Source organism: Esox lucius, chromosome 19 (genome assembly GCF_011004845.1).
Source record: "Esox lucius isolate fEsoLuc1 chromosome 19, fEsoLuc1.pri, whole genome shotgun sequence".
In the NCBI taxonomy this organism is placed as follows: domain Eukaryota; kingdom Metazoa; phylum Chordata; class Actinopteri; order Esociformes; family Esocidae; genus Esox; species Esox lucius.
In genome coordinates, this window is record NC_047587.1 from 18,615,329 (window position 1) to 18,642,235 (window position 26,907).

A 26,907-nucleotide genomic window follows, 5' to 3' on the forward strand; every position below is an offset into this window, starting at 1 on the left:
GTCTGTTGGCAGTGTCTGGCCAGAGTAGTCCGACACGTGTAATAATGTACAACGTGCATACGAAGGAAATGTCTGATTGATAGGCAACAGATAACTGACCCACACCATTACCATTCACGTAACAAATCAACGATCATTGAGCTCACAGGAGTATAACACGCTACACACTGACCACCAAGGAAAATAGAAACACTTAGTTTTATTTACTCTTAGTCATTATGGAAAATTAGATAATGGTTCATCTGGACATACATCACATTATTTTTTTCTTCTTTAATTACAGACATACAATGCTCTCCTGCCAGGTCAGGCCGTCAGTGACAGTCAGTACATGGTTCCCAACTGTGACAAAGTGGCGGACAAACAATACCTTAAGGCGTGCGCACACAACTTATGAGCCCTGTCACAATACTCTTGAATTGCAACCTTCCATCATACCTTCCACCAGTTAAAGATCTTACTTGGTTGGATTTATGAGTGATAAGGTTGATAACAGATTTTACTCATTCAGCCACTTATAGATCTGTGCTTACATGGAAATGAGGAAAGACATTTCAAAGTAGGAACGGGTCGTGATATCCTCCAAAAGTGGAGGAAGAATAAAGTATAAAGCCAATCGCTTCATCATGCATGACGACAACTGACCTCCACATGAAACAAGCCATGGAATAATTAGTGTAGTAGTGCCAATCCCTAAAATCAATCAGACAATTAAGGATGTTCTTCCCATTGCATGTGTTGACGTTTCCTACAAGTGTTACTCATATTTCCTCTTTTAATTCCATATGAAAATAAAAAACAATTACAAAGATAATTACAACTGGATATTAGTAAGTAATAATGACGTATAGCAAGACGGTAGACCCTACGATAGGCCGAGCACTGTTCAAACTAGTGAAAGTCTTGATCGGCTGTTGGTATCAAACAAGTGTTTGCGCTGGGGGTAAAAGCCTGTGCTCAACTTGGTTCTCCTCCAGGACCACTGCTCATCTGTAGGGGTGAAATAAATGGGCTTTCTCAGGGAATTACCCCTCTATGGCACGTTGAGTTGCTCACCAACAATATCTGAGGTGGGGGCTCTGAACCCAGAATATGACCCAGCCTAGACCTCAAGACTGTTGGCCTTGTGACAGCACTTACAGAAATCCATCCTAAACTGGGGAACTTGATTGGACTTAGCAGCGAAGGAGGAAAAAAATAAATCCTTTGATATTGTAGGCTAACCATAGTGCTATTTATACATGTCTGTGCCAAATCTGAGGTAGACAAAACAAAATCAATGTAATGCAGAGATGGATTGTAATACAATTATACTTGATCAGAGTGACCGGGTACAAAGCCACATGCTTTGTAACCCCGAGTAGAGGAAGGACTGGTATAGAGCGTAAAGGGTGTCCACAAGGCTAGTTAGACCACTGGTGTCAAACATATGGCATGTGAGAGAAACAAACTATAGTTTAAAATGACTAAAAACAAATAAAACCTTTGGACATGATAATCAACCTACATTGTTATTTTTTTTAACTTTTTTTTTTTTTTTACTGTGTTCAGCTCACTTATAAATAACACAAACAAAAGCCAGACAAAGAGCATAAACAATTACCCAAAATATAGACAGAGGACTATTTTTATTTGGACTGCGAGGCCCTTGCCCACCTCCGCCAGACCTCGTTTACAGCCAAATGCGGCCCCTGGGACAAAATTAGTTTGACACCCCGGAGCTAGCTGTTTGGCTAACCAACAGTTAGCCAAACAGCTAGCCAGATATAAACCCAAAAGACAGAAGCAACCAAGTCTCACAAACAAGTCACTTAGAAAAGCATGACTGCAAGCCTGTACTGTTTTCTACAGATTAACTACACAGAGCAGGAGTAGTTCAATTAGTATTAAGGGCATATCAGCAAGACAAAACACTTAAATAGTTTCCCTTAAAAAACTTCAGTTGACTGTGGCAGTAAATGCAGTTCACTGTGCCATTTTGGACACAGTAATTGCATACTTCTTGAAGAGCAGTTATACTGTACTCTAAACTGCAATCTTTTTAGGAAGGGTAGAATCATATCAGTTCCATTTGATAAGCTGTAAAATCAACAATACCACGCACAAAGCATCAGAGAACGGTTCAACTGCTACAATGCACACCACAGAGCAGTGGTTCTCCAACTTCCTTGTTCCAAAGAGCACCAAAACGATTACAACCATTCAGAACTTAACATGAAATATCCTGGCATTTCAATGTGGTATTGATTTCAAGACCAATTATTATTATAAAAACATTGGGATTTGTAAAATTGCTTGTACTACCAATATTACCAACTGTCATTATATTTGGAAGATGTAAATGTTTTGGATATCACTTATTAATAAAAATGAGCAGACTACCCGTAGTACCACCCAGACCACTCGTTGAAAACCACTGCTATAGTTTCACACACACCATCACACGAAAATACAAGAATGTATCGCGCGCAAACGCACGCACGCACGCACGCACGCACGCACAAACACACACTTATTGCTTCAAAGCAGAGCACATGCACAACTCTAGCAGCAGTCGTGATGTTGACTGTGATACAGGCGACCGAAAACAGCACATGGAACCACATGGATCTCCCCATGTCTGCACTCATGAAGAAAAGATAAAGCACCCCAAGTAGTTTACATTTCTTGTTTTCAAGATAGGACGCTGAAAAAAAATGTTATTACATTTTGTAAAAAGATGAGCAGCACTGAAACAAAAAACTAAATCGGATATACATTATGAATACCAGCCACATCTTCAAGGATGTCTGAATTTGTGGTAAAATGTTACAACGGAAAAAATAATACTTTGTTATATTTAAAAATGTATTGAATGAAAATGACGCTAAAGAGGCTTTCCGTTTTACCTCATAGCCTACCACCAAGGACGGTTAGACTCCTCCAGTTAGGACATTCTTTGGTCATGAACAAAATACTTTTAAAACAAGAACCACCACGTTCAAGCATTCAACAACTTACTATCTTATTTCATTGAAACAACTCAACCGGTTCGGTACACCCGTTTTTCACCTGCCTTCACAAACCATTTCCATCCATCATGACTTACTGTTAACCACCTTCTGACCAGAAGTTAAAGATGCCAGCTAGACATGCGGAGTAAAGACGACTGGTAACTCCCCATTACCGTTCCCTGACCGACCCAGACAGTTGGCATCACAAGTGGCGAAGGCACTATACACATTTGGCCTGTGTCATTAAGGCCCTTAACTCCGGCATGTCTCCCCGTGCTTCATTATGCCCCCCGGTCTTGGTGGTGGAGACGCCAGCTAACCCCCAGGCTAACACCACCGGCACCCACAACGACTGTGGCCCCCAGCTTCTGCACCGTTCCCACCACCAGGCTCCACCTCTACGACTCAGTCGGTGTGTTTGGTTCCAAAGGTCCATGAAGTCACAGAAAGAGACAGGTGTTGGTTTCTTAGAGTGCTTTTGTAAGAATGCAAATAGAAAACAAAGACACACGCAGTCACTGGGGGTGGAGGGGGGCAGAGACAAAGGGATATCAGCCTTGGAGATCTTCAAAGCATGTCTCGCAAACCCGCACAGGCTTCTTGGATGAGGGTGTGAGGGCGTTCTTGGCGGAGCACTCGGCGCAGAAGATGTTCCCACAGTGTCTGCAGTGGTGCTGTGAGTGAGGGAGTTCAGTTAGGAGGACTGGGAATTCTACACACGTTTTGATCATACAGCATTAAACAATTAAGAAATCAACCTAAAGGAAATGGACTGGAAATAGGGAAACTACCAGGATCTCTCAAACAAGAAACACCCATTTTCCATTATAACACATTTGAAAGGTTTTTCTGTGAGCAGACCTATATTAACTTGCTGACAGGTCAGGCCACTAAAGTGCCACCTAACAGGATCAAAATGATGTAACCCAACTCACCTTCCTGATGGCAAGAGAGAAGCCCTTTCCACAGGCCATGCAGTTCTGTACCTCATGGTCCTCCGCCCACTTCCTGGTCAGAGACTGGGATTGCTTTATCTACAGACACGGGTGTTAACAGAAAAATATTATAACAAACACACACGACAACACCACACCACTGACTACATCTAAAGACAAACTGGCATTCACACACTAATGCACAGCTCTACTGAATTTAACTATACATCAAATCATTATGTATTAAACTACTCAGATACATTAAAGATTGTTCCCCTTCTGACTAAAAATTCTGACGCCCAAGTGGTCACAGTTGTGAAAATCCCAGCATGAATGGGTACCTGTAGTGACTGGTTCTCTCTGCCCAGCTCCTGCATGGCGGCAGTGGTATCGTCAAGTTTCCTCCGCATCTCCACTATTTTGGCCTGCAGTTTTTCCATCTCCCCCTCACCTTTCACACACCTTAAAACAACCACAACAGTCAAATTGGTGGAAGGCTGAAAGCTATCATAAGCCCACAGAAAAAGGAGGGAACTGAAAAAAGAAAATGTCTGCCTCATTACACGACCAGTTCCACCAGAAATGAGTGAACTTTGACACCAGCCACATTTAAGTGCAGTTACACCACAAACCAGTTAGTGTCGACTACCTGTTGGGAAGGCAGACACCCATGGGCCAGTCAGGCCAGAGGCAATCTTACACCCACACTCTCCCCTCACCTCTCGAGCAGCGCTCGCCTCTCGTCCTGGTTGTTCTGCACGGTGGCCTCCAGCACAGCGATCTCACCGCGCAGCTCGTCAGTCTGCTTCTCCAGCTCACCACAACGCCGCTGGCTCCCCTGCCACTCCCTCTTCAGCGTGGCCACGTTCTCATTGAGCGCCGTGACCTGCAGGCCCAACCTGGCCTCCGCTTCTTCTCTCTGCTTGGCCTGCTCCCGCCAGGCTGCCCGCTCTGATGCCTGGGGAGGATGAAGGGATTGGAGTTTGTTGACAGTATGAATAGAGTCTACAGATGGTAATCCTGGCCATCCAAATACAGTGTAACCCAAAAACCAACTTCATATCAGTTAATCAAATATTTGCAGACTAGGCTGCTGGTGAACACAACAGAGCGGCTCACCAGCAAGTCGCAGCGATAATGCCCAACACATCTGTGAAGAAGCCAACAAGTGACAAAAATAACGAAAAGTGTTTCATGGCCCAGAGCACCCAATACTATAGGGTAAGAGGGAGTGTACCAGTTGGTCCTGGACCTCCTGCCTCTCCGCCTGGAGCTTCTCCTCTTTCTGGAGAAAAGTGTCCATGTGGGCCTGGTGCTGGGTCTTCTCCTGCTCCAGGTCTGCCTGTGCTTTCTCCACCCGGCCCTGCACCTCCAGCTTCTGCTGGATCAACAGCTGCTTGGCCTCCCGCAACTCCCGTATCTCCTGGGGGGCAAACAAGAGGGGTGAAATGGAGAGCCCATGATCAGAGATCAACAGGGGGTTAATATTGGATGATCAGAGATCTACAGGGGAGTAGGGGGTTAATATGGGATGATCTGAGATCTACAGGGGAGTAGGGGGTTAATATGGGATGATCTGAGATCTACAGGGGAGTAGGGGGTTAATATGGGATGATTTGAGATCTACAGGGGAACAGGGGGTTAATATGGGATGATCAGAGATCTACAGGGGAGTAGGGGGTTAATATGGGATGATCTGAGATCTACAGGGGAGTAGGGGGTTAATATGGGATGATCTGAGATCTACAGGGGAGTAGGGGGTTAATATGGGATGATCTGAGATCTACAGGGGAATAGGGGGTTAATATGGGATGATCTGAGATCTACAGGGGAATAGGGGGTTAATATGGGATGATCTGAGATCTACAGGGGAATAGGGGGTTAATATGGGTTGATCAGAGATCTACAGGGGAATAGGGGGTTAATATGGGATGATCAGAGATCTACAGGGGAATAGGGGGTTAATATGGGATGATCAGAGATCTACAGGGGAATAGGGGGTTAAATATGGGATGATCAGAGATCTACAGGGGAATAGGGGGTTAATATGGGATGATCTGAGATCTACAGGGGAGTAGGGGGTTAATATGGGATGATCTGAGATCTACAGGGGAGTAGGGGGTTAATATGGGATGATCTGAGATCTACAGGGGAATAGGGGGTTAATATGGGATGATCTGAGATCTACAGGCAGCTCCATGGAGCGAGTATCCCTGTGATGTGCTCAAAGACGCCAGACCGAGGACCACTTAGAAATCAAATGGCACCGACATAATAGAGCCTCACCTTCTCACTCCTCTCTCCGAGAGCCTTCAGCTCCGAGCCCAGTCTGGCTGCGTCCTTCTCCAGGGCAGCTTTAGACTGGCTCAGCTCCTCCACTCTGCTCCTCTCCTTCAGCAGCTCAGCTTGGGTCACACCCTGGGTGGGGGAGGGAGGGGCATTAGTGGAGCAGCAATACAAACATTAAGAGGGACGTGGTCGGAGATTAAGTTCCAAATACAATGTGCCTTACCTGTTGTTTTTGCTGCTCTTTGAGGGCTGTCTCTTGCTGGACCAGCCTCTGGTCGCGTTTGGCCAGCTCCTGCTCCAGGGAGGACCGGGCAGCCTTCACCTCCTGTAACTGCCCTTCCAGGCCAGTCAGCTGGGTCCAGTTAGCAGCCAACTCTTCCTGGGACAGGGTCAGTTTCTCTTCAGACACCTGTTCAGAGAGTAAAGATAGGCATGGATCACACACACACACACACACACAACACACACACACACACAACACACACACACACACACACACACACACACACACACACACACACACACACACACACACACACACACACACACACACACACACACACACACACACACACACACACACACACACACACACACACACACACACACACACACACACACACACACACACAGGCCTAAGTAACTGAAGTGATGTCTCCCACCCACCTGGAGGTCCTGTCTGAGGGAGGACACCTCAGACTCCTTGCCGTAGAAGTCCGACTGCAGCTTGGCCTTGGCCTCCTGGCTCTGTTCCAGGACCTTCTGGAGCTCCGCGGTCCTGGTCCTCTCAGCTTTCAACTCCTGGCTTAAGCCTGATAGCCGCTCCCTCAAACCCCGCTCCTCCTCAGCCTGGAACACACAAAACACACTTGGCTCCATGTATCACCAGGATATGGACTTCTGAAGCATAGTGCGTGGGTCTTCTTACCTTCTTGTCATGGGCTCCTTGAAGCTCAGCCATTTGGCTCTCCAGCTGCTTCTTTTCTTTGCTGAAGGAGCCCTGGGCAGAGTTTAGCTGTGCCTGCAGCCCCTGCAATGCCATCTCCTTCTCTTTCAGGGCCTCCTTGGCCTTGGTGTGCTGCTCTGTTAATACAGTAATCTGCATCTTCAGCCCCTTCTCTGCCTGCAAACAGACACAAAACACACCTATTGTGAGAGTATGGACCATTAAGCATAGTAAGGTGGTGTTCCTTAAGGTAGCAGAAGAAGGTGGCCTTTTCTTGTCTGTCATTCACAAATAATGCATTTCGTAGTTAATAAATAGGGCCCTGTATTCATGTACATAGGCATTTTACCTCTTTCATCTTCTCCAGCTGCCCTTTAACCTCAGTCATCTCCTTGGTGGTGTCCTGAGTGACCTTCAGCAGGTCCTGTCTGGCCTTCTCATGAGTCTTCTCCTGAAACAGGAAGACATACGATTGCTAAGTAAGACTAGCCCAGGTAAAACACCTGACTCTTGACTTTAGAGTCTGACTTTAGAGTCTGGAAAGGGTGTTTTGATGTTGACGGCAAGAGGTGACAATAACGAACCTGATCAATGTTCCACTAAAGCATTGTCTCACAAAACCATACTGTCATGTTAACTTGAAAAACATCTGACCGTAACAGCACTGGTGATGCTGATAACAGAACTAGTGATTTTAAGAGGCCTAACATCAGACAGAGTGTATTGGGCTGAGGCCTGGACAATGCTGGCTTAGGTTTACATCTTAATGCGTAATTATTTAAAAAGCTAATCTAATCATGTAACTTTCAGTCGACCCACCTTCTCCTCCAGAACAGCCTTGCTGTTCTTCTTCTCCTTGTCCAGTTGGGTCTGACTCTCCAACAGGGCACTGGAGGCCTTCTGCAGGCTGTCCTTGACCACCACCAGCTGTTTCCCCAGGGCCTCCTTCTCCAGCTGGGCCTTCTGGAGGTCCCCAGCAAATCCCTGGGCCTTCCTTTCCAGCTCTGCGTGCCGCTTCTGCCCCTCCTGGGATAGCCTGTCCATGTTGGCCTGGAGAGAAGTCTTCTCCTGCCCTAAGAGCTCCAGCTGTTGCCGTGTCTCGCTCAGTGAGGCAGTCTTTCTCTTAAGCTCCTCCTGTAACACAGCAGTCCTGAAAGAGGCAGACACCAGTCACAAAGGGTGTTAGATATGGAGCAATGACTAACAACAAAAAAATAAACATGGTTTATCTGTGGCCAGAACAACATTTAAGTGTCTTGCCTACAGACACATTCTGCTTGACGTTAAACTTGCAATGGCGACTGTTTAAATCATCTCTTACTCGCCACCCTGTGAGACTTGAACAAACAACCCTCTACCAATTGGGCAACGCGGTAACGACACACACGTTGGCATGGTAACCGCAACAACACCAAGAAGATGAAGGTCTTACCCAGCCTTCTCAGTCTCCAATAGACGAGCCAGCTCCAAACACTTGGCCTTGAACTCGGATCCCTGCTTCTGGAGTTCCTGCACATCCCGCTGGGCCTGCTCCCTGGCAGCCCTCAGCTCCACCACCTCAGCCTCCGCTTCCTGTCACGCACGCACACAGAACCCACGCACGCACACACCTACCGTCAGTCTCTACTAACGCCCTGAGGACAATAGCTGTCATAAAATAAAACACTATGATGTTAGCACAGAACCTCCACTGTGATTGAGGCTCTCCAGAACATGTGTGTGTGTGCGTGGGACTGCGTAAATAAAAGCCACTGACCTTGACCCGTGCCTCCAGCTGCTCTATGCACTGTTCTGAGGTCAGTAGTTTGTCCTTGACCTCTTTCACACTAGCATCCAGCTGGTAACACTGCTCCTGTTTCTCCTGCAGCCTCCGGCTCTGCTCCTCCACACACGCCTGGCTCTTACTCAGCTCCTAGACACAGGAAGGCCCTGCTCAGATCCTACCAGCACACCTTTCCTGCCCTGAAGGACTGGACATGACTGGACAGGTGACCGTGTGCGTCCCATAGGAGAGGTTTGACCACCACTGGTCTAGGCAGTGCTTACTACTTCAAGGAATGACCTTTAAACTAACGGAATGGTCCCTAGCACTCTGCCACATTGTCCTACAGACAGAGAGATAAGTGATTCATACAGGCAGTCCTATGGGTGAGCTGCTTGCGCACGCACACAGACACACACACAGACGTTTGAAATATAAAACCATTGGCGGACCTGTTGCTTGTCCTGCAGTGCATGCTGGGCCGTTTCCAGGTGGTTCTCGAGGTCGACTCTCTGGGCTGCCTTAGCTGCCTCGGCCGAAAGCAACATCTCAGTCTTAGCCTTCAGCTGGGGAAACAAAGACAACTTTTCAGCGCCGGTACCTGGTCAGGCAAAGTTAGATCTGCATTTACCTCCGTTCATCCATCAGCCAGTCCATTCTTACCTGTGCGTCCAGCTGGGACACTTTCTCCCTGCTCTCGGTCAGCTGGGTGGTGAGCTCCGCCAGAGAGGTCTCCACAGCTTGGGCCCGGTCCTGGGCGGTCCGCAGGAGGGTCTTTTGCTCCTGCACCTGCTTGTGGAGGTTGTCCTGGGCTTGTTTGTGGCTCTCTGACTGGTTTTTTAGTTTGTCTGTCAAGTCTGTAACCTATTGCCACCGGATATGAAGAGAGACAATGAGTTTTTCCTAGAAGGATTAGTCCATAGTATGTTTTTACTGTGGTTTATTGGCATCACATAAGTGGTCTTATTTTTAACATTTGCTGAGTACACAAACTGAATAACATGTACAGATCATGGTTGGCCACCAGGGGGCAAAAGTCATATCAGTGTTTGTCAGGAACATAATTACAAGGCCAACTCTGGTATAAAGTATGCTGTTCTGCATGCGCTCCTACCTGGGTCTGTAACGTGTGGTTCTTCTCCTGTAGCTGGTTGAGGACAGCAGTCTCTCCCTCACCGGCCTGGATCTTGGCCACCAAGTCCTCCCTCTCGGCCTCCAGTTGGCTCACGCTGTCCTTGCTCTTCTGCAGCAGGGCCTCAAGGTTCTGGATCTTCTGGTCCTTGTCCCCGATCTGACGCAGCACCTGCTCCAGATCATTCTGAAGAGACAGATGGAAAAAAGTCAGGAGCAGAGAACTTCAAAACTCTTTCTAGACCAGGAGTCTTGGGCCAGTTTGTTAACAGCTTACTGCATGGTATATAAGGATAATATCATAAATGAATACTGGAAAAACAATTCTTTAAAATGTCCACATGGTCAGGGAAAATCATATTTTAAAAGAAAAAATAAATAAATCTGATGATTTCCTCAACAACAGTTTTACAGATAAAATGGACTAAAACAAGATTAAATGATTGTATTGGTGGTTTTGATAGTGCGTGCCATACTCAATACCACCCTATAATAACGAAATGAGCATCACTTCAGGCTGATGCTACTTTACTCCGCAGAAGCAGTGAGTCGTAGTAACAACTCTGGAAGGTCCAGGTTGACAGTGGTACCTGCGCCTCTCGGAGCTTGGTGTTGGTGTTCTGCTGCAGGCCCTGGAGCTCCTGGTGCTGCTGCTTGGCCTTCTCCAGCTGGTGCTGCAGGTCTAAAGTCTTACTGCCGTTCTCCTTCAACTGCAGCACAACACAGAGTTTAACTCCAGTACATTACCCCGTCTAAAGGTCTGACGCCGCTATGAAGAGGGCCACACCCCGCAGACAATCTACATACACAAAGTAACGTTTGGGTGATGATACAGCAAACTAGCACAAACATGATTTGGTTCAATGTCAACGTACCGTACCGTCAAAGGCAATGCCACAATGTACAACTGTGTCCTTATTTTCCCGCCATTACTACGGTCTGTTCTAAGGTAATGTTACCTTACCTGTTCTTCTAAGCGAGATAGTTTGATCTGTAAGTCAGCAGCCTGCTGCTCACGGTCCTTCAGCTTCTCCCCAGAGAGCTGCCTCTGCTCCTTCAGACGACCCTGCACCTCCCCCAGCTGTCTCTCTGCCTCCAGCAGCTTGGCATGCAGCTAAGGAGAGAAGGAGACGAGGACAGTATTGTGTTAGGATACCAATTAGCTGTTAGAGCAGCAGCTACTCATAATGAAACACGTTGTGTGGTTTTGGAGGTATGATTGTTCTCCTGCTGGAAGATTTAACAATAACAGTTTTAGCCTCTTGACAGAGGCAGGCATGTTTTGGCCTAAAATATCCCAGGACTTGATGTATTTAATGAATCTTAACAAGGTTGCCAGGGCATTTGAAAGTAAAAGAGCCTCACCACATGACAGATCCACCACCATACTTCACTGTATTGAATATTATGTTATTTTCTGCATGACCACAGCTTGTTTAACACCAAACCCACCTCTGGGGTCTGTAGCCACAAAGCTCAATTTTAGTCTCATTAAAGTTCCAATTACATTGAGGAAACTCCAGATGTGGTTTAGTGACTACAGAGGCTTTCTTCTGGCAACCCTTCCAAATAACTTGGCATTGAGCTGGCATCTAATCACTGTTTTGGTGACACCAAGATGTAACCAACCTCTGCAATTCACCAACTGTAATCCTCTGAAATGTTTTTGCACAATACACATCCTCTTCCATGAAGATTCACAACTCCAGTAGTTTTACATTTCTAAATTATTGCCATAATAGTGGAGGTAGGTATTTCCAGGCATGTATAATTTTTTTAGTCATTGCCTGATTGGTGAAGGTCAAAACCTCTTCTCATTCCATCTGTGTGATCTTTGGTCTTTCCCATGTTGATGAGAGTTTAGCCTGTGTGTCATACAAATGTATACCCTAATGAAACGAGGTCATGGATGCCCACTCAGGTTAACTCAGATGAACTTCAAAAATAGAATTTTACATCAAAATATACATCAAACATTTAGATCTTATGATCTTTTATCACAGAATAATTTTATAACATACTTTTTTGTTCAGATTTACATAGGGCGCCAATAATTGTCTGGGAACTGTCTACTATGCAAATCACACTTTCCACTCGCAGGACTTTTGGCAAGAACAAAGCAGTTTCTTGGGGGAAAAAGTGAAGCTCTACATGTGGAGCTTTACCTCAGTTTCCCTAATGTAAATAGATCCACACATATGCAAAGTTCCCCAGGTGAGAACAAGGCTACAGATCAACAGACACTAGATAGGGGTCAAACACTTAACAGGAGTCTGTCCGCACTTTTTACATCTAGCTCATTATCTCTCTCTCTCTCTGCATCTGCCTGCCAGTGTGTCTTATTACTGACCTGGCTGGTCTCACTCCGCTGTGCCAGGCCCTGTGTCTGTGTCATATTACTGACCTGGCTGATCTCACTCCGCTGTGCCAGGCCCTGTGTCTGTGTCATATTACTGACCTGGCTGATCTCACTCCGCTGTGCCAGGCCCTGTGTCTGTGTCATATTACTGACCTGGCTGATCTCACTCCGCTGTGCCAGGCCCTGTGTCTGTGTCATATTACTGACCTGGCTGATCTCACTCCGCTGTGCCAGGCCCTGTGTCTGTGTCATATTACTGACCTGGCTGATCTCACTCCGCTGTGCCAGGCCCTGTGTCTGTGTCATATTACTGACCTGGCTGATCTCACTCCGCTGTGCCAGGCCCTGTGTCTGTGTCATATTACTGACCTGGCTGATCTCACTCCGCTGTGCCAGGCCCTGTGTCTGTGTCATATTACTGACCTGGCTGATCTCACTCTGCTGTGCCAGGCCCTGGCTCTCCCTCTCCTCCCTCTGCTGCTGCAGCTGCTTCCTCTCTGCCTTCACCTCCCCGTGCTTGGTCTCCAGTTCTGCCAGCTCCCTGCGGAGCCTCCTGGCCTCCTCCTCACGCTCCGCCTGGGCTCTCTGGAGGCTTGCCTCCGTACCGGCCACGCGGGCTTGGAGGTCCTGGACCTCCAGCTCTCTCTGGTGAAGGCTGGCCTGGGTGGACTTCATGGAGGCCTGCTGGGTCCCCAGGCGCTCCTCCAGCTCCTGGAAATCCTTCTCCTTGAGCCCCAGTTTCTCTGACAGCATCTGTGGGAGGAGACCGGCGGGGGAAGTGAGTAGTGATGTCTGTGGAACTACACTGGTATTCAGGCTAGTAGAGCAAGACGCTAAGACCAAGTACTGGGTTTAGTCTGAGGTCACACAGTGACCAGTTTATTAGGCACATTATCTAGTACCGGGTCAGACCTCTATACTTCCACAGAAAAGCATGACAACACCTCATATTTAATGGAGACTGGATAGCCATACATTCATGATGCCTGTTCCATCTCATCCCAAAGACTGACTATTGGGTTGAGGTGTGGGCCAGTGCAGAGGACACTTGTTATATCCATTTTAACGTTCAATCAAACAGCAGATAAATGCTGGTCTGCATGCTGTTTATAACAAGCCACGGACACAAAACTGTAGCATTGAGGCATTTTCATTAAGGGGGTGGTTTATCTAATGAACTTGCCGCTGATTGTAAATGTGTGCTTAAAGAAGTTGCTATGGAAAAAAAGAGTAACTGTGTGTGTCAATGGCATAATTAACAGACTGTACCGAAAAGGTTCAGATACTCTGGATGAACATTCAAGGAGCAATTCACCAGTCAGCGTAATAACTTTTCCTTTACTCAATTTGAGGTCCTGCGTAATGGAAAATCTAAATGGAGAAGTGTTTTACACACACAGCTTCATAGAATACCTCAAAATGTAATTATCAGCTCTGTTCTTAATATAAAAAACAAATAAATACAAATGTCATTTCAAGTATGTTTGTGACATTGGTCTTTTCAACAGCTGATAAAAACAGGGCAAGATGTATGACATTTGAGGAAGTGTTTTACAGCAGGTACTTAAATACCAGAATAGGGGCGTGTTACTGCGTGTGAGTAGTAAACTTGGCACAAGGGTGATGAGAAACAATCTGAATGCTAAACCTTGGACGTGACCGACAGATCCATTTCCAGCAGTGTCATCGTCCTCCCGTCCCCTTGGCCACTGAGCATTGTTTGAGGCTCCATCCCTAAATCCCTCTCTTTCAACCTCTTGAACCATCCCTATCCTTGTTTAACGGTCTTCTCTCATCTCCTGTCTTCATACATTTCCCGCCCCCCCCCATTCTCACTCTCTCACAACTCTTCTGCCCTGGCAACAAATGCATGTACCTCCGTGTCCATGTAGACAAAGCAATTGTTTTATTTAAACTATACTTTAGAAACCCCATCAGTCTAACTGAGATCTCTTCAAGCGAGAGCCTGAGACAACGAGGTGGCGAGTCCGCTTCCAGCTCCCAAGTCTTCCCTGCGGGACGGAGAGCAGCTGTGCTGGCATTAGGACCAACGGGCTTGAAACAGGGGAAACAAATCCCCACCTGGCAACCCAAACAACGGCCTCAAACCGAAGCACCACGGGTGCGTCGCAGCAATAACCTGTGACCAGGGGTGGGGCACAGATGAACCCTCAGGTCTAATTATAGCTTGTCATGCGTGTTCAACATGTTGAAGCTGCCAATGGAGGGTCATAACAGGCTGGTGACAGCAGAGGATTGTTATGGGGAGGTTGGAACATGAGGAGGCAGGCTTGAAACACGAAGAGAAGAGCCTGGGACGGCTGGCATGTCTTAGGCAAAGGGAACTGGTATGGCTCATTAAAATGACTGCAGTCACCATGAATTGGTTGGCATATCCAACAGTAGAGACGATCAAAGAGGTGCCCTTTGAGAGTTTGTGTTGGCTGTGACAGACTAAATGGAGGATAGCTTTAAATATGGGAGGGAGGTATTAGTGTTGTGTGTGTGTGTGTGTGTGTGTGTTCCCTGGCCAAGTGCATTAGACGTTCATGCTCGTTACCTGATTTTGTTGCTGCAGGTTGTTGACAGAGCTTTGGAGTTGGTGGATCTGCTGGGTGTACACGGCTGCCTCCTGAGGTCCCTTCTCCAGCTCCGCTTTCAGCTGGGAGATGGTCATCTAGAACACCCAGACACTTTACCGTGGAGCACACGCCCATGTCCATTCAAGTGGTCCAGACACAAGAGTTCCACATACATTTTTGGGCCATAAATTGGATGAGAATAACCTTTGTAACCACAGGTATTTGTCCAGACCCTCCTGTTGTCGGGGTATGGCCACCATAACAACACAAACACTTATTTTAACATAATGAGTGAAAACAATTCTAGACATTTATTTCACTCCTATGTTAAGGCAGACATATTTAATAGAAATATGGAAACACTGGGCAATTAACCTCAATTTGAGGGAAAATATTATTAAATATTCACGCACCAGAACAGGGCGCACATGAAGAGGCAACACAGCAAGCCCACAGAGCATTCATACAAGAGCAACATTAACATAACTGGAAGTCATACAGCAAACAGGCAGTGATGAAACCTAAAAGAAATACATTACATTCAGGATAACTTGGCACAGAGATCAAGGGCGTGAGAAAAAAAGAATGCTTTACCTCCAGTTTACAGATCTTCAAGAAAAGGAGCATTAGAGAGGAAGGGAAAGTGAGACAAAGATTAAATACTAGGAGACAGAACCCCACAGAGATGGTACCAATGGTTAAGGAAGTACAAGGAGACGACACGAAAAGAAACCCAGAGCTGGTACAAGCTGTGGGGTATCCAGGTTTAAGATAAGCTAGTAACTGAAAGATTAGGACATTCAATTCAATCATCTCAAAATCCAACCAGCTCTATATCAGTGACTAATCATTCTTTGCAAAGATGGGTGACCCTAACCCCAACCCATGTGGTATTCTTTTCTTTTATTTTATTAAATGACCATACTGTACACATCACTGCAATGTTAAACGGTTTAAAGAAGCAGGCTCCTAAATTGAACGTGTGGGATTCATTTGAATTAATAATTGGAAACTAAGTCTATGCAGTCGGGTTATATATGGAGCAAAATGTCCTGTCAGTTTGCTTGGAATAGATGTAGCTTAGACAACGCAGTCTGGGTGGGGCTCCAAAGAAACTGACCTCTGCAGGACATCCATACACTGACCCATAGAGCTCTTTCCAAAAACAGTGTGCTACACCATGTACCGAGCAGGGTAGCATATGGTCCGAAAGACTGAATACAGAGTACACTGCAGCCAATCTTACGGGAAGAAATTCTCAATTGGACATTAATAAAAAAATTTAAAAGCATTCCACAGCCTCTGTTTGGGTAAAAAGCTAATGACACAGCTGAAGAAATATAACCATTCTCCAATTTAGACGGAGCAAAGGACTGACAGCTTATGTTTTGACTTTATGGCTGTAGTATATTAGTTTGTGGCTATAGGAGCTACTGACAACCTAGTCTTGAAAACACAACTCATCTGCAATAATTACAAGGGTGCAGTATCAATTACAGGCTGTTTAGTCAACTTTTAAAATGAGTTCTACATTCCTGGGCTGAATCTTCTTCACAGAGTAGAAAACCCCCGCAACACATCCCAAGGCAGTAATGCCAGAACGGAACAATTTGAAATCGAAGTTGCCAGGCAAAATTGACACACTGATTTGAGTCATTGATGCAAACTACCCACTTCTTGAAGGAAAAATAAATAAATAATAAAACACGTAAGCTCCACCTGGCTATCTAGTTTATTAAAGCACATAATGCAGTGACATACTGTAGGCAGTATGTCACTGCAATTATCATCATGCCAAGAGACCGGAGGTCTTTACTACAAAGCAGGATTTGGGGTTAGCAAGCTAACTTCAGGGTGAACCCTGGATTGTCAGTGTCATGACGGTGGTTCACTTTGCCATGGTAACTTATGCTGCACACCTAACCTGCACCAGAGCAGGTTATAGGAGATCACAGATTAACACGTATAAAAGCACTGCCTACTGACCAATCAATTCTTGATTGAAAATGGCGTCACCATTCTTAGAAGATCCCATGGAGATCAGTGCATGGATAGTTGAAATTCAACACTACTGTTGTCTGCTCCTTGGGGTTTAAGGCCGGGTGTTTCTGTAAAAGCACTTTGTGACAACTGCTGTTGTAAAAAGGGCTTCATAAATAAATTTGATTGATTGATTGTTGGAGGGTCTCTTAGAAAACGAGAATATTAAGAAACCGACAAAACGCTGGCTTTCTCTAATGAGTATCTTTATGAAAGATATACAGCTCCGGAAAATATTCAGAGACCACTGCACATTTTTCTTTCCTTTAAAAAAAAAAAAAAGTAGAAAAGGAAGGTTTTGTGTGAGGAACAGAAGGGTTAAAATTAAGAGACCACTGCAAATTGAACGGTTCTGTTCCTCACTAAAAACTTTCCTTTTCAACATTTTTGGAAAGGAAAGAAAAAGGTGCCGTGGTCTCTACAATTTTTCCGGAGCTGTAGATTCTCAGTGGAGGGAATGACATATCTTTGTCAGCTTCTTGAGTCATATATCGCCAGTGCAACACATTGAAGTTGTGTGTAGTTCCACACACTGTATGCAAAGCTTTAGATTTTTTTGCTACAGGTAGTTTTATGTAGGGTAGTTTGGGGTAAGACGCCCCCCCCCCCTAAGATCAATGCCTATTAACTGACACAAAAAAGAAAGGTTTTGTCATTTTTTTGTATGTTGAAGATGGCTATGCTTTGGGTAATGGAATATAAAGTAAAATAAATGGCTATAGTTGACAGATTAATTTGTATTTAATGAAATGTATTTTTTAGGAAAGGGGCATTTTTTCCAGCTACTGGGTAAGATGCTGCCGCCCCGCCCCCCATGGGGTTTGTTTTCCCCTGGGGAATCTTATCCCAATAGAAGATCATGCCTTTGGGGATTTAAGGATTGGCCCTGTTTCTTTGTAAATGTAATAGTTGGCTGAGAACGTGTGACGATAGGGCAGTCACAGGAAGAGTTTAAAAAAGGTGTGACATTGTGTTTTTTGTCAGAGTTCCGGTGTGGGGGTGGGGTCATGCCCCATGTTACCCTATGCTATGGGTGATATGGAGAACCTAAGCAAAAACACGGTCTGCCGTGCAATTCACAAGGTGGGTCTTGCTCTAACAGTGCTACCTGATGCATTTGTGTTCCCAGGCCACTTGAACACACAGTCCATTAAAGAGTCTATTAAAGAGGACTTAATCTACTACTACTACTGCTGCTGCTGCTGCAGACCCTGTGACATTACTGTTGTATATTAAGTGCATGCTAAAACAGAGACTGACCCGAGCACTAAAACCTTGTTCTTGTTGACCGTGAACGATTTTCAAGTGAGCCTACTAACCGGTTTGAATGATGATTTTAGATTTTTTATCTGCTCCCAAGACCGCTCATCCCTGCGAGGTGTTGCAACTGAAAGAATACGGCAAAACTTCTGACACGCCATGAGAATTAATCGAAGCAACACAATTTAATGGAGTACACAATTGTAATTATTGTCAGATCTAGTTGTGCCTTAATGATGGGGCAGTGATATTGATAAGCCTCGTAACTTATGCATTTACACAGGCGGCAGTTTTTTTGCCAGCTTCCCTTCCTGCTTTTGACATTATTATATGTTTATATATTCTTCATATTTGTCTGAAATTATTGTCTGCTCCACTTGAGTGAAATATGCAGCTTTGGTAGACTTGTCCATGTTCGTGATTGGTCATATGGGGCAAACACCGCCCCTTTTATGTGAACGCGCTCGTCACAGGAAGGGGAAAACAAAACGAATAACCACCGTCGTGACATTTTCGGGATTGCGGTTGTTTTCAGCTTAGTGAAGCCAGCTAACGAAAATAAATCCTGGCCATGTTGAACATGCTTCGTAGTATAGGCCTCAGACACTGAAGCCTGGCGTCAGGTTTCAGAGACTAGGACTGTGTTTGTTTGAATGTATGATTACAGGCATGAACACTAGAAAAAAACAACAGTCCTCACAGCCTCGTGGCCCTAAAGCCTTGGGTCAACACCGAGGGATAGTAAATCCTGGACCCGTAACTAAACCCGGAGCCGGCGGGACCGTTACCTCTGAGGTGGTGTGGTCCGCCTGCAGCTGCCTGAATTGGCTCTTTAGGCGTTCCGACTCCTCCTCCCTCTCGCGTGTCATGTTGTCCATCAGCGTCTGAACCTGGACCAACTCCTTCTGCAGAACCTCCACGTCCTCCACTCCCGGCCGCTGCAGCTAGAGGCAGAGAGGTCAGCGTTTAGGGCACAGGACTTGGGGAAGTAGGCATCTTGTCAACCACACCCCACTTCCCAGAGGACCAAGAACAAGACCCTAGGACCTAGCCTTTTCAAAGAATTAACCACTGGTTAGTCATGCACCCTCTACACCTGGTCATTTAGGTTTTAATAAAAAACTCCCATTAATGTGGTGAACTCAGCAGAGTACTTTTTACCTGTGAATGCAGAACATATCATTGCAGCGTGACTACATATGGACAAAGATCCCTACCTGTATGCGTGAGCATGTGATTAAATGATTTGAATGCATGTCTAAGTGCGTACTGTACGGTCTATGAATTTTACCAGTTCTGTGTAGAGCCTGTCCTTCTCCTGCCTTTCTGCCTGCAGCTCCAGGGCAAGGTTGGATAACCTCAGGTCTGCAGCCTCCCGCAAGCTCTTCTCTTCATCATAACGAGACTTGATGTCTGGAAAGGGAAACAACACACACGCAACTTAATCACTGTAACGTCTCTATAGTGGAACAGCAATTTAAGGCAGAACATACCCTTACAATGAACGGTGGAGAAGAACGTCACCTCTGGTTATCAATTAGCCTGCCAGCAACACAGTGATATAAGCCAAACTGAAGCTTGGTTAAAGATGGCCGCCTGGCCGTCACACACTAACCCACTATCTCTGTGGCCAGCTGGGCAGCTTTCTGCTCAAACAAGTCTTTCATCTGCTTGATGTTGAACTTCTCTGTCTCCGCCTCATTCAGCTTCATCGCCAGGGCTGCAAGAGAAAGGGGCATCAATATAAAAGTGATTGAATTCAAATTAACAAGTCGGTATTCATTCTAGAAATGGGTTGTCTTGAGCACACCCACAGAAAAACATTGTACAAGGGGAAATTAAAACTACCATGAATGGATCTTAATGCATAAAGAATATTATCCTAAATTACTCACCAGAATCGTCTGAGCCTGCCTGACCCTCATTCTGTGGAGCCTGAAAAGAGACAACCACTGATATGTCACACCATATCAGCCAAGTAGTATATCAAACACAAACCTTGCCCATGCAATTTGACTGTAGTTTTCCCATTTTATCAGCTGACTGCTTCCAGAGAATCCTCACTGGGAAGAATATTTAAATGTATTGGAATCCAGACACAACCTAAGGTAGTTGCGGTCATGAGATACTTTATGATAGTAGGTATCTTAGAGGAATTACTTGCTTCAGGTGTCCTTGCACTTTATCCAACTCCTTCTTTAGCTCGCCAGAGAACCATCGCTCCTCCTGACAGACGGGCACACACACGTAAAGCATTGAAGATCAATAAACAGAATACATTATCTATAGCCCTAATGGTTTCCAAAATATCTACAGTATGATATTACCTTGAGGGAGGTCTGCAGTTCTTGCAACTCTTGCCGGAGAAGCATTAAGTCTTCCCTAGAAGAGGTAAAAAAAGAAGGATATTTAGAAGATATAGTTTAAATGATCATTATTATTCTTAAAGGGGTAATTCATCCATCCATCCATCCAAGATCGACATTGCCTATGATTTACAGTACATAGTTAAATATACATAGTTACAATACATAGTTAAATATTAAACTAAATGACAACATGTTATACACTCCAGCTCCAGTCCCTAGAACATACAGCTGAAGCATTACTACATGGTTTCCTGCTTTCACAGGGAGTGATATTACGGTTATAAAGGTACAGGTACTCCTAAACGCCACTTGGTGGTTCGCACATGAATCAATATTATTATTTTTTTTAAATAGCTCTATACCCTGTGTTAAACATCTCTGGAATAAATCCCCCCCCAAAAAACATTAGCTCTGTTTAAACAAGAGCATGCGTGCATGTGGTATTAAAATCCACACCATGTGCAGGGCAAAGTACAAGTTAGTAATGAATTGGCCAGTTCTCTTTTTTATTTTTGATGAGCAATAATAGATATTCTAGATTGTGCCCTCAGCAGACATTATGTGGCTCATATAATTCTTGAGTTAAGGTTGTATCTTTTGACAAATGAACTCAATTTGCACTGTCCTAGTAAACCGTGACCCTCAAACCACAACACGTACTGTACCAAGGTTTAGACATACCATTACACCTCAATATGCTTTTGGCCCCTACAATGAATAACTTTAACGTTAAAACAACCCTTGGGCTAACATAAGACCATATTGAAAAGCCTGAATATAGTGCAGGCAAGGCTAATATTTCTGCCTGCTGGAGGAAAAACATTGGCATTATGCTTGTGTGTGAGTTGCATTATAGAGCAGAGAGGACGAGGAGAAGGAAAAGTGTTGTTTTCCCAGTACAATGTACACATTTGGTTTGTTTATAGCTAAAAACATGGGCAGAATAGAGGTGTTTAATGTTTAAAGTGGCGTATTTAGAACATCATATAAGGCTAGAAGAATTGTTCAGAAGCTATTGCAAGCATGGAAAATATATTTCGCAAGAAGCCTCAACTTGATTGACACCGGTCAAATACAGATTCTACACATTATTAATATTGTTTGGTCTCTGCCACGGTTTTCACTCCTAAATGAATTCAATGGCATCCTGAAAGATTACAGTAGGCAACGTAATCGGCCAACGAACCACATTCAATACCACAAGAATGTCTACCGCAAAAGATTAACGTTTCTACAGCACTTAGAGAACACAGCTTTGGTGCTCCCCACGGTCCACAATCTCAATCTCAAGTGCATTAGTCCACCTACCTCATTATAATAAACCCTGACCAATAATGGAACAGGTACGTAATGTTGCACAGTTGTGCGCCACACTTAGGTCCTACCTGACAATGAACACTGAATGCCTGTCAGGTTGAACAAAGCTAAACATCATCTGTCACACCACAATGACCATGTCTGTCAAACACAGTTGATTTTCCAATCCGACCATACCGTGCCTTTGGAAAGCTCAGACCCCTTTCTCCACATTTTGGTGCTACAGACAGAATTTATAACCGATTAAATTATCTGCCACCAATCTACACACGACACCCAATAATGAGATCACAAAAATTATTTGTGTTAAGTGGTTGAAAATAAGATACTGAAAAACCCTATAGGGTGTGTAGATGAACGGCAAAACAACGTAAATATCTACATTATATCTCAGTGTATAAACATTTGTGGAGACGTTGAAGGTCCAAATGGGTGACCTAGCAGAGCCAGAGTGGTCGTACCGTCCAGGGGCCGGGTTGGACAGCTGTTCTCCTGAATCGTGATACAGTTCGTAGTGTTTAAACAGCTCCTCGGCGGAGTTGTGGGACTTCATGCACTGCGGACAGATGAACCCCTGCACACAGATAACGGCGAAAAGTCAGCAGTCTTCAAAACGGAGAGTATTGCCACACAAGATGTTCAGTGACATAGGAAGCAAACCAGTCAGGTGAGTTACAACCAGAGAAATATTACCTCAGAGGTCTGGTCATTGTTGAGGTCCGCTGTGGGCTGGTCGGACTCCGTGTTCTGGGAGCCTCCTTTCCCAGGAGTCTGTGGGAGTGGCAAATTTAAAGGAAGGAATGAGGTGACATGGTTGCAAGAAAGTGACTCATTGGAAATCTTGCATTGCACTGGATTTATTTCCAGCACACATAAGAATTGCATTAGTCTAGTTATGTGGCCCAGAAAATAAATCAAGGGTAGAGAGAGAATGCCTGCCCTCATCCATTCCTCCCCAAATGCCACTGGGAGGCAGCCACGAAGATAACACGGCATCCACGTCACAGAAGTTGGTCTATACTTCAATTACTTCCTTACCCCCTTCGCTAACATTTTCCTCATAAAAGCCCATAGAACATAGTATGTGCCTGATCCAGAAGGAACGCCTAAACTAGCATGACCTAATTTGCTTTGTGATAAATTTTTCAAACAGCTCCCATAACTGGCTGAGAAAGACTGATACCAAGTTAATAAATGTGGTCCTAAATCACTAAGAGATACGGTACCAGTCAAAAATGGAGGGAGAACGTGAATACGGTGCCTTGCAAAATGATTTAAACCCTGACCATGTAATTTTACTGAAATACAAAGGTGACATCGAAACTGAATTTTGTCTGACACTATATTTTAAAACACTGACACTCAAAATCTTATTGGTTTACCAGCCACTGAGGCAAGTAGATTAAATATCAGCCAACCCCACCCCTTAGAACATACAACACAAAGTGAAGGGAGTATGTAGTATATTGCTCAATTTCTCCCAAATCTTGTGACCTGAGTCGATGACAATATATTTTACAGATGAGACATTTTCAGCTTCCCCATTAAGGACAGTGGGTTACCATGGTAACAGAGGCTACTGTACAGTCAGTGTGCACAATGTTGCTGCCATTGCTGCTTGTGATTGAAATAGTAAAGCTATTAAAACTAAACATCAAACATTGACAGTAGATTCGCTTTTTTATATAAATAACAACATGCATACTCATACTTGACTTAAGAGAATTTGTCCGTCCCAAAAAAGCGACTGAAACACTGACAGAATAGATTGTGTGTGACCACCCGCCAGCACGGCGGGGGAAATAAATATTCTGTCATGTTTTCTGGATAAAAATCTCTGAAGGATCATTTTCAGGCTGTGTATCGGCAGGAAAAGTCTGGATCTCAATCCAAATGAGAGTCTGGGGCATTATTTAAAAATGGCAATCCACAAGCCTCCGCCAACCAACCTGGAGCAAATCTGCCATGTAAAATGTGCCAAGATCACTCAGGGCAAAACTGGTTAGATACATTTTGAGTGAGTATTTAAAGTGAAATAACAAACAAAACAACATTTCAGGGTGTCTTTTGTAATTCTGTAGTATTATAGAACTGGTCAGGGGTTTGTAAATTTGGCAAGGCATTGTATTTCACTAATAAAAAGATAGAAATAGTGAGAAATACGGCAGGGTGAGAGCATGTGAGACACATAGCTTGGCTTTGTAGGTACTTGGCATTTAATTTCAAGGGCAAAACAAAATGCTGTCAGCAGGAGTCACTTCTTGCACATGAACATAAATCATCTGTATGATGAGGTGAAACTACTTGTAGACCTTAAGAGTACAAAAGCACAACTTAAAGGAGTAGGCAAGACATATGAAGCTAAGCTAGATGAGGGTGGCTACATTTGTACTGTCCGACTAATTGCCAACATGATGAAATTGAAGATTGATTGATCAGGCAAATAAATGGAACAATGCAGTGACATATTGAGCAATGTAAGGAATTCAGGGTATGTAAGGAATTTATGTTAGTGTATTTTTTGGGGGAGATAATATCAATTTAGGCTATCTATGGTGAGTGGGTTTGTCCTGCTGTTCAAGAGCCACTGCAAATACTGTGACCTAATTCTGGGAACTGTGTGTGTTGACAGTCAACAGTTTCGCTACAGAAGCCAAAACATAACTACGGGGGGGGGGATCTAACATTGGTGCACTGGTCTTTGGCAGGATAACTGCCTTTTTCAGTGTTATCTATAACTTTGTTCAATCAGACTTTTCTCTTAATATTTACTTAGGTCCAGAAATCTATAGCTAGATAGCAGAACTTACTCAAGGCAAGGGACAGATCTGAAAATGATAATTAAATTGAGGGAGTAAGTCATCTCCTGTGGGTTTAATCTTTAAATTACATGAAAGGCCTAGTCTTTAACCCTCTCATAAGGTACCCTTTTCACCATTCAAAGATTAGGTATGTTGAGAAACAGTTTTCCTCCACAATATTCTCTTTTCATAACTTTGGTACATTAATCTTAAACTCATCATCCACAACACCTTCACTCAGCAGGATCCTTCTGGTACTGTAGCCTGGCCATCCTGGTTATAAAGCTAACTAGTGTTTTTCTATGTAGCCTTTGCAGTTAAGCAAGAAGTCTTCTGTGGATGCTAGTGGCTCAAAACATCCACAACTTCCTCCTGAAGTGTTCTTGATCTGTCAGACAGTTATATTAACTGACTTGCAAGCAGTATTTGGCTATCCACTGAACTGTAGAAGACTTCCCTTAGGTTTTAAATTGTCCAGCCTTACACCTCTTTGGTCCTCGTGTTGACAAACACCCTTAGAAAATTCCAAAGGCAAATGTAAAGCCTATACAAGGCATTGACAGCTCTCATACACCTGAAAAAGGATGGGACAGAACAGACACAACCAGAAACGCCAATCAAGCACATTTCCCAAATACTTTTGGTGACTGTAAATAGGGGGACTATGTATAAAGCACTTTGATTTCTAAATAATGAAACCAATATGCACACCAAAAGAGCCACATAAAACCTAGTATGAGGAGACAAGTCAATGCAAACTGATATAGGCACTGGCGAGAACGTTTCAATGGGGAATAGGCTGGGTGTTTTTGTAAAAGCATTTTGTGACAACTGCTGTTGTAAAAAGGGCTTTATAAACAAATTGTATTGATTGATTAATTCATTTGATTGAATACCTCAGACACTCGCAACAATTTTGTAGAATTGTTTTGTAAAAAATGAACTGCAAACGTATCCTGGACGTACGCTTGTATTTATGCTAATAGTACAGTTAAAATCTTAGATACCCTCACGTTAACAGTAACTGTTTGATGAAGCTAACATTCTTCACTGTACCAATATTTACAGAGGGAACTGTAGTATGGAAGAACATACATCGGCAACCATCCATTTCCTTACAAGTCGATACCTATGCTTGACATTCCCAAATAGCACAACGTTATAAATGAATAAACCTAAAGTGAAACGAAAACGAAACTGTCCGTGACAGAAATCAGATCAAGCAAAGCAAGCTAACAGTCAAGGTCTAATCGATTATAACACCCTGTTCAACAACACATTACAAAAACAGCAACTAACTAGCATAAGGCTACCACTAGTTAGTAACTCACTACTAGTTGTCACAACAACTACAGTGTTATATATAACCCCAACACATTACGTTGCCCTGCCCAGAGTACCTTCGCTCTGCATGTAACCAGCAGTAAGTATATTCGGTCACATGGTTTTTATAGTGGGCACCAGGGTGGGAGGTAGAATGGCATTTAAGTGAAGAAGTTGCGTTAACTTTGTAGCTAGCAATTGTGCATATTTACCTGTTGATAGCTAACTAGTCGGACATTTTACGTAACGTCAGCCAGAGTTATACCATCATCAGCCACATCATGAGACAGCTGACAGCTAGCTAGTAATAACAACAATATATGGTACCATATTGTATCAACTCACTAACGTTAACGTAGTTAGCTATAGCTGTCTGGTATTTTCAAATCTAATGATGAGGTAACTAGCTCATTTTTAAACGTGGACTTTGAACCTTCGCCCTAACGTCCGCAAGTTAGCTAGCATCAGAGCCATGTAGCCACCGATTCAGCTAGCGTCAATTGTCCCCGTTTTGTTGTGTCGGCCTGGACTAAGCTAGCTGTCACAAAACAGACACAGATCGAAGACCAGGCCTTGGCAATAGAAGGGAAGCGACTGTGTTTCTTACAAACTGTTCGCCTGCCATTTTGGAAACTTACCATTTGAAGTATCCTTCGAAGCATGTTATCGATTTATATTTGTCTGTCAAAATAAATACGATCGATTTTCCAAGATAAATTTATGCCGTTATTGGTTCTGGGAACACCTGACCAAGCCCACCGCTTGGTACAGCTTCAGCAGCGGTGATGGGCGGGGCAGGG

At 44.3% G+C, this 26,907-nt stretch overlaps 1 protein-coding gene across 3 annotated transcripts; it reads right to left on the minus strand.

Annotated features, from left to right (window-relative positions):
• Nucleotides 1–179: 179 nt before the first annotated feature.
• Nucleotides 180–26,893, minus strand: eea1 (early endosome antigen 1). Of its 3 annotated transcripts, XM_013138902.3 has the most exons (30): nt 26,746–26,893; nt 22,677–22,754; nt 22,445–22,557; nt 20,625–20,679; nt 20,458–20,523; nt 20,193–20,232; nt 19,913–20,017; nt 19,589–19,710; nt 19,086–19,241; nt 15,592–15,606; nt 14,976–15,092; nt 12,839–13,168; nt 11,021–11,170; nt 10,647–10,766; nt 10,040–10,243; nt 9,589–9,789; nt 9,378–9,491; nt 8,920–9,075; nt 8,596–8,735; nt 7,983–8,313; nt 7,513–7,614; nt 7,146–7,340; nt 6,884–7,066; nt 6,441–6,626; nt 6,215–6,346; nt 5,166–5,351; nt 4,648–4,886; nt 4,270–4,390; nt 3,929–4,027; nt 180–3,667 (listed from the first exon to the last, which is right to left on the minus strand). In XM_013138902.3, the coding sequence occupies exons 1-30, from the start codon at nt 26,767–26,769 to the stop codon at nt 3,545–3,547; spliced, it is 4,203 nt and encodes a 1,400-aa protein (XP_012994356.2). In that variant the 5' UTR covers nt 26,770–26,893; the 3' UTR covers nt 180–3,544. The 3 variants fall into 3 exon arrangements, with proteins under 3 accessions (XP_012994356.2, XP_012994357.2, XP_012994358.2); XM_013138903.3 differs by lacking the exon at nt 15,592–15,606; XM_013138904.3 differs by lacking the exons at nt 20,625–20,679; nt 22,445–22,557; nt 22,677–22,754; nt 26,746–26,893 and having other exon boundaries at nt 20,462–20,500.
• Nucleotides 26,894–26,907: the final 14 nt, after the last annotated feature.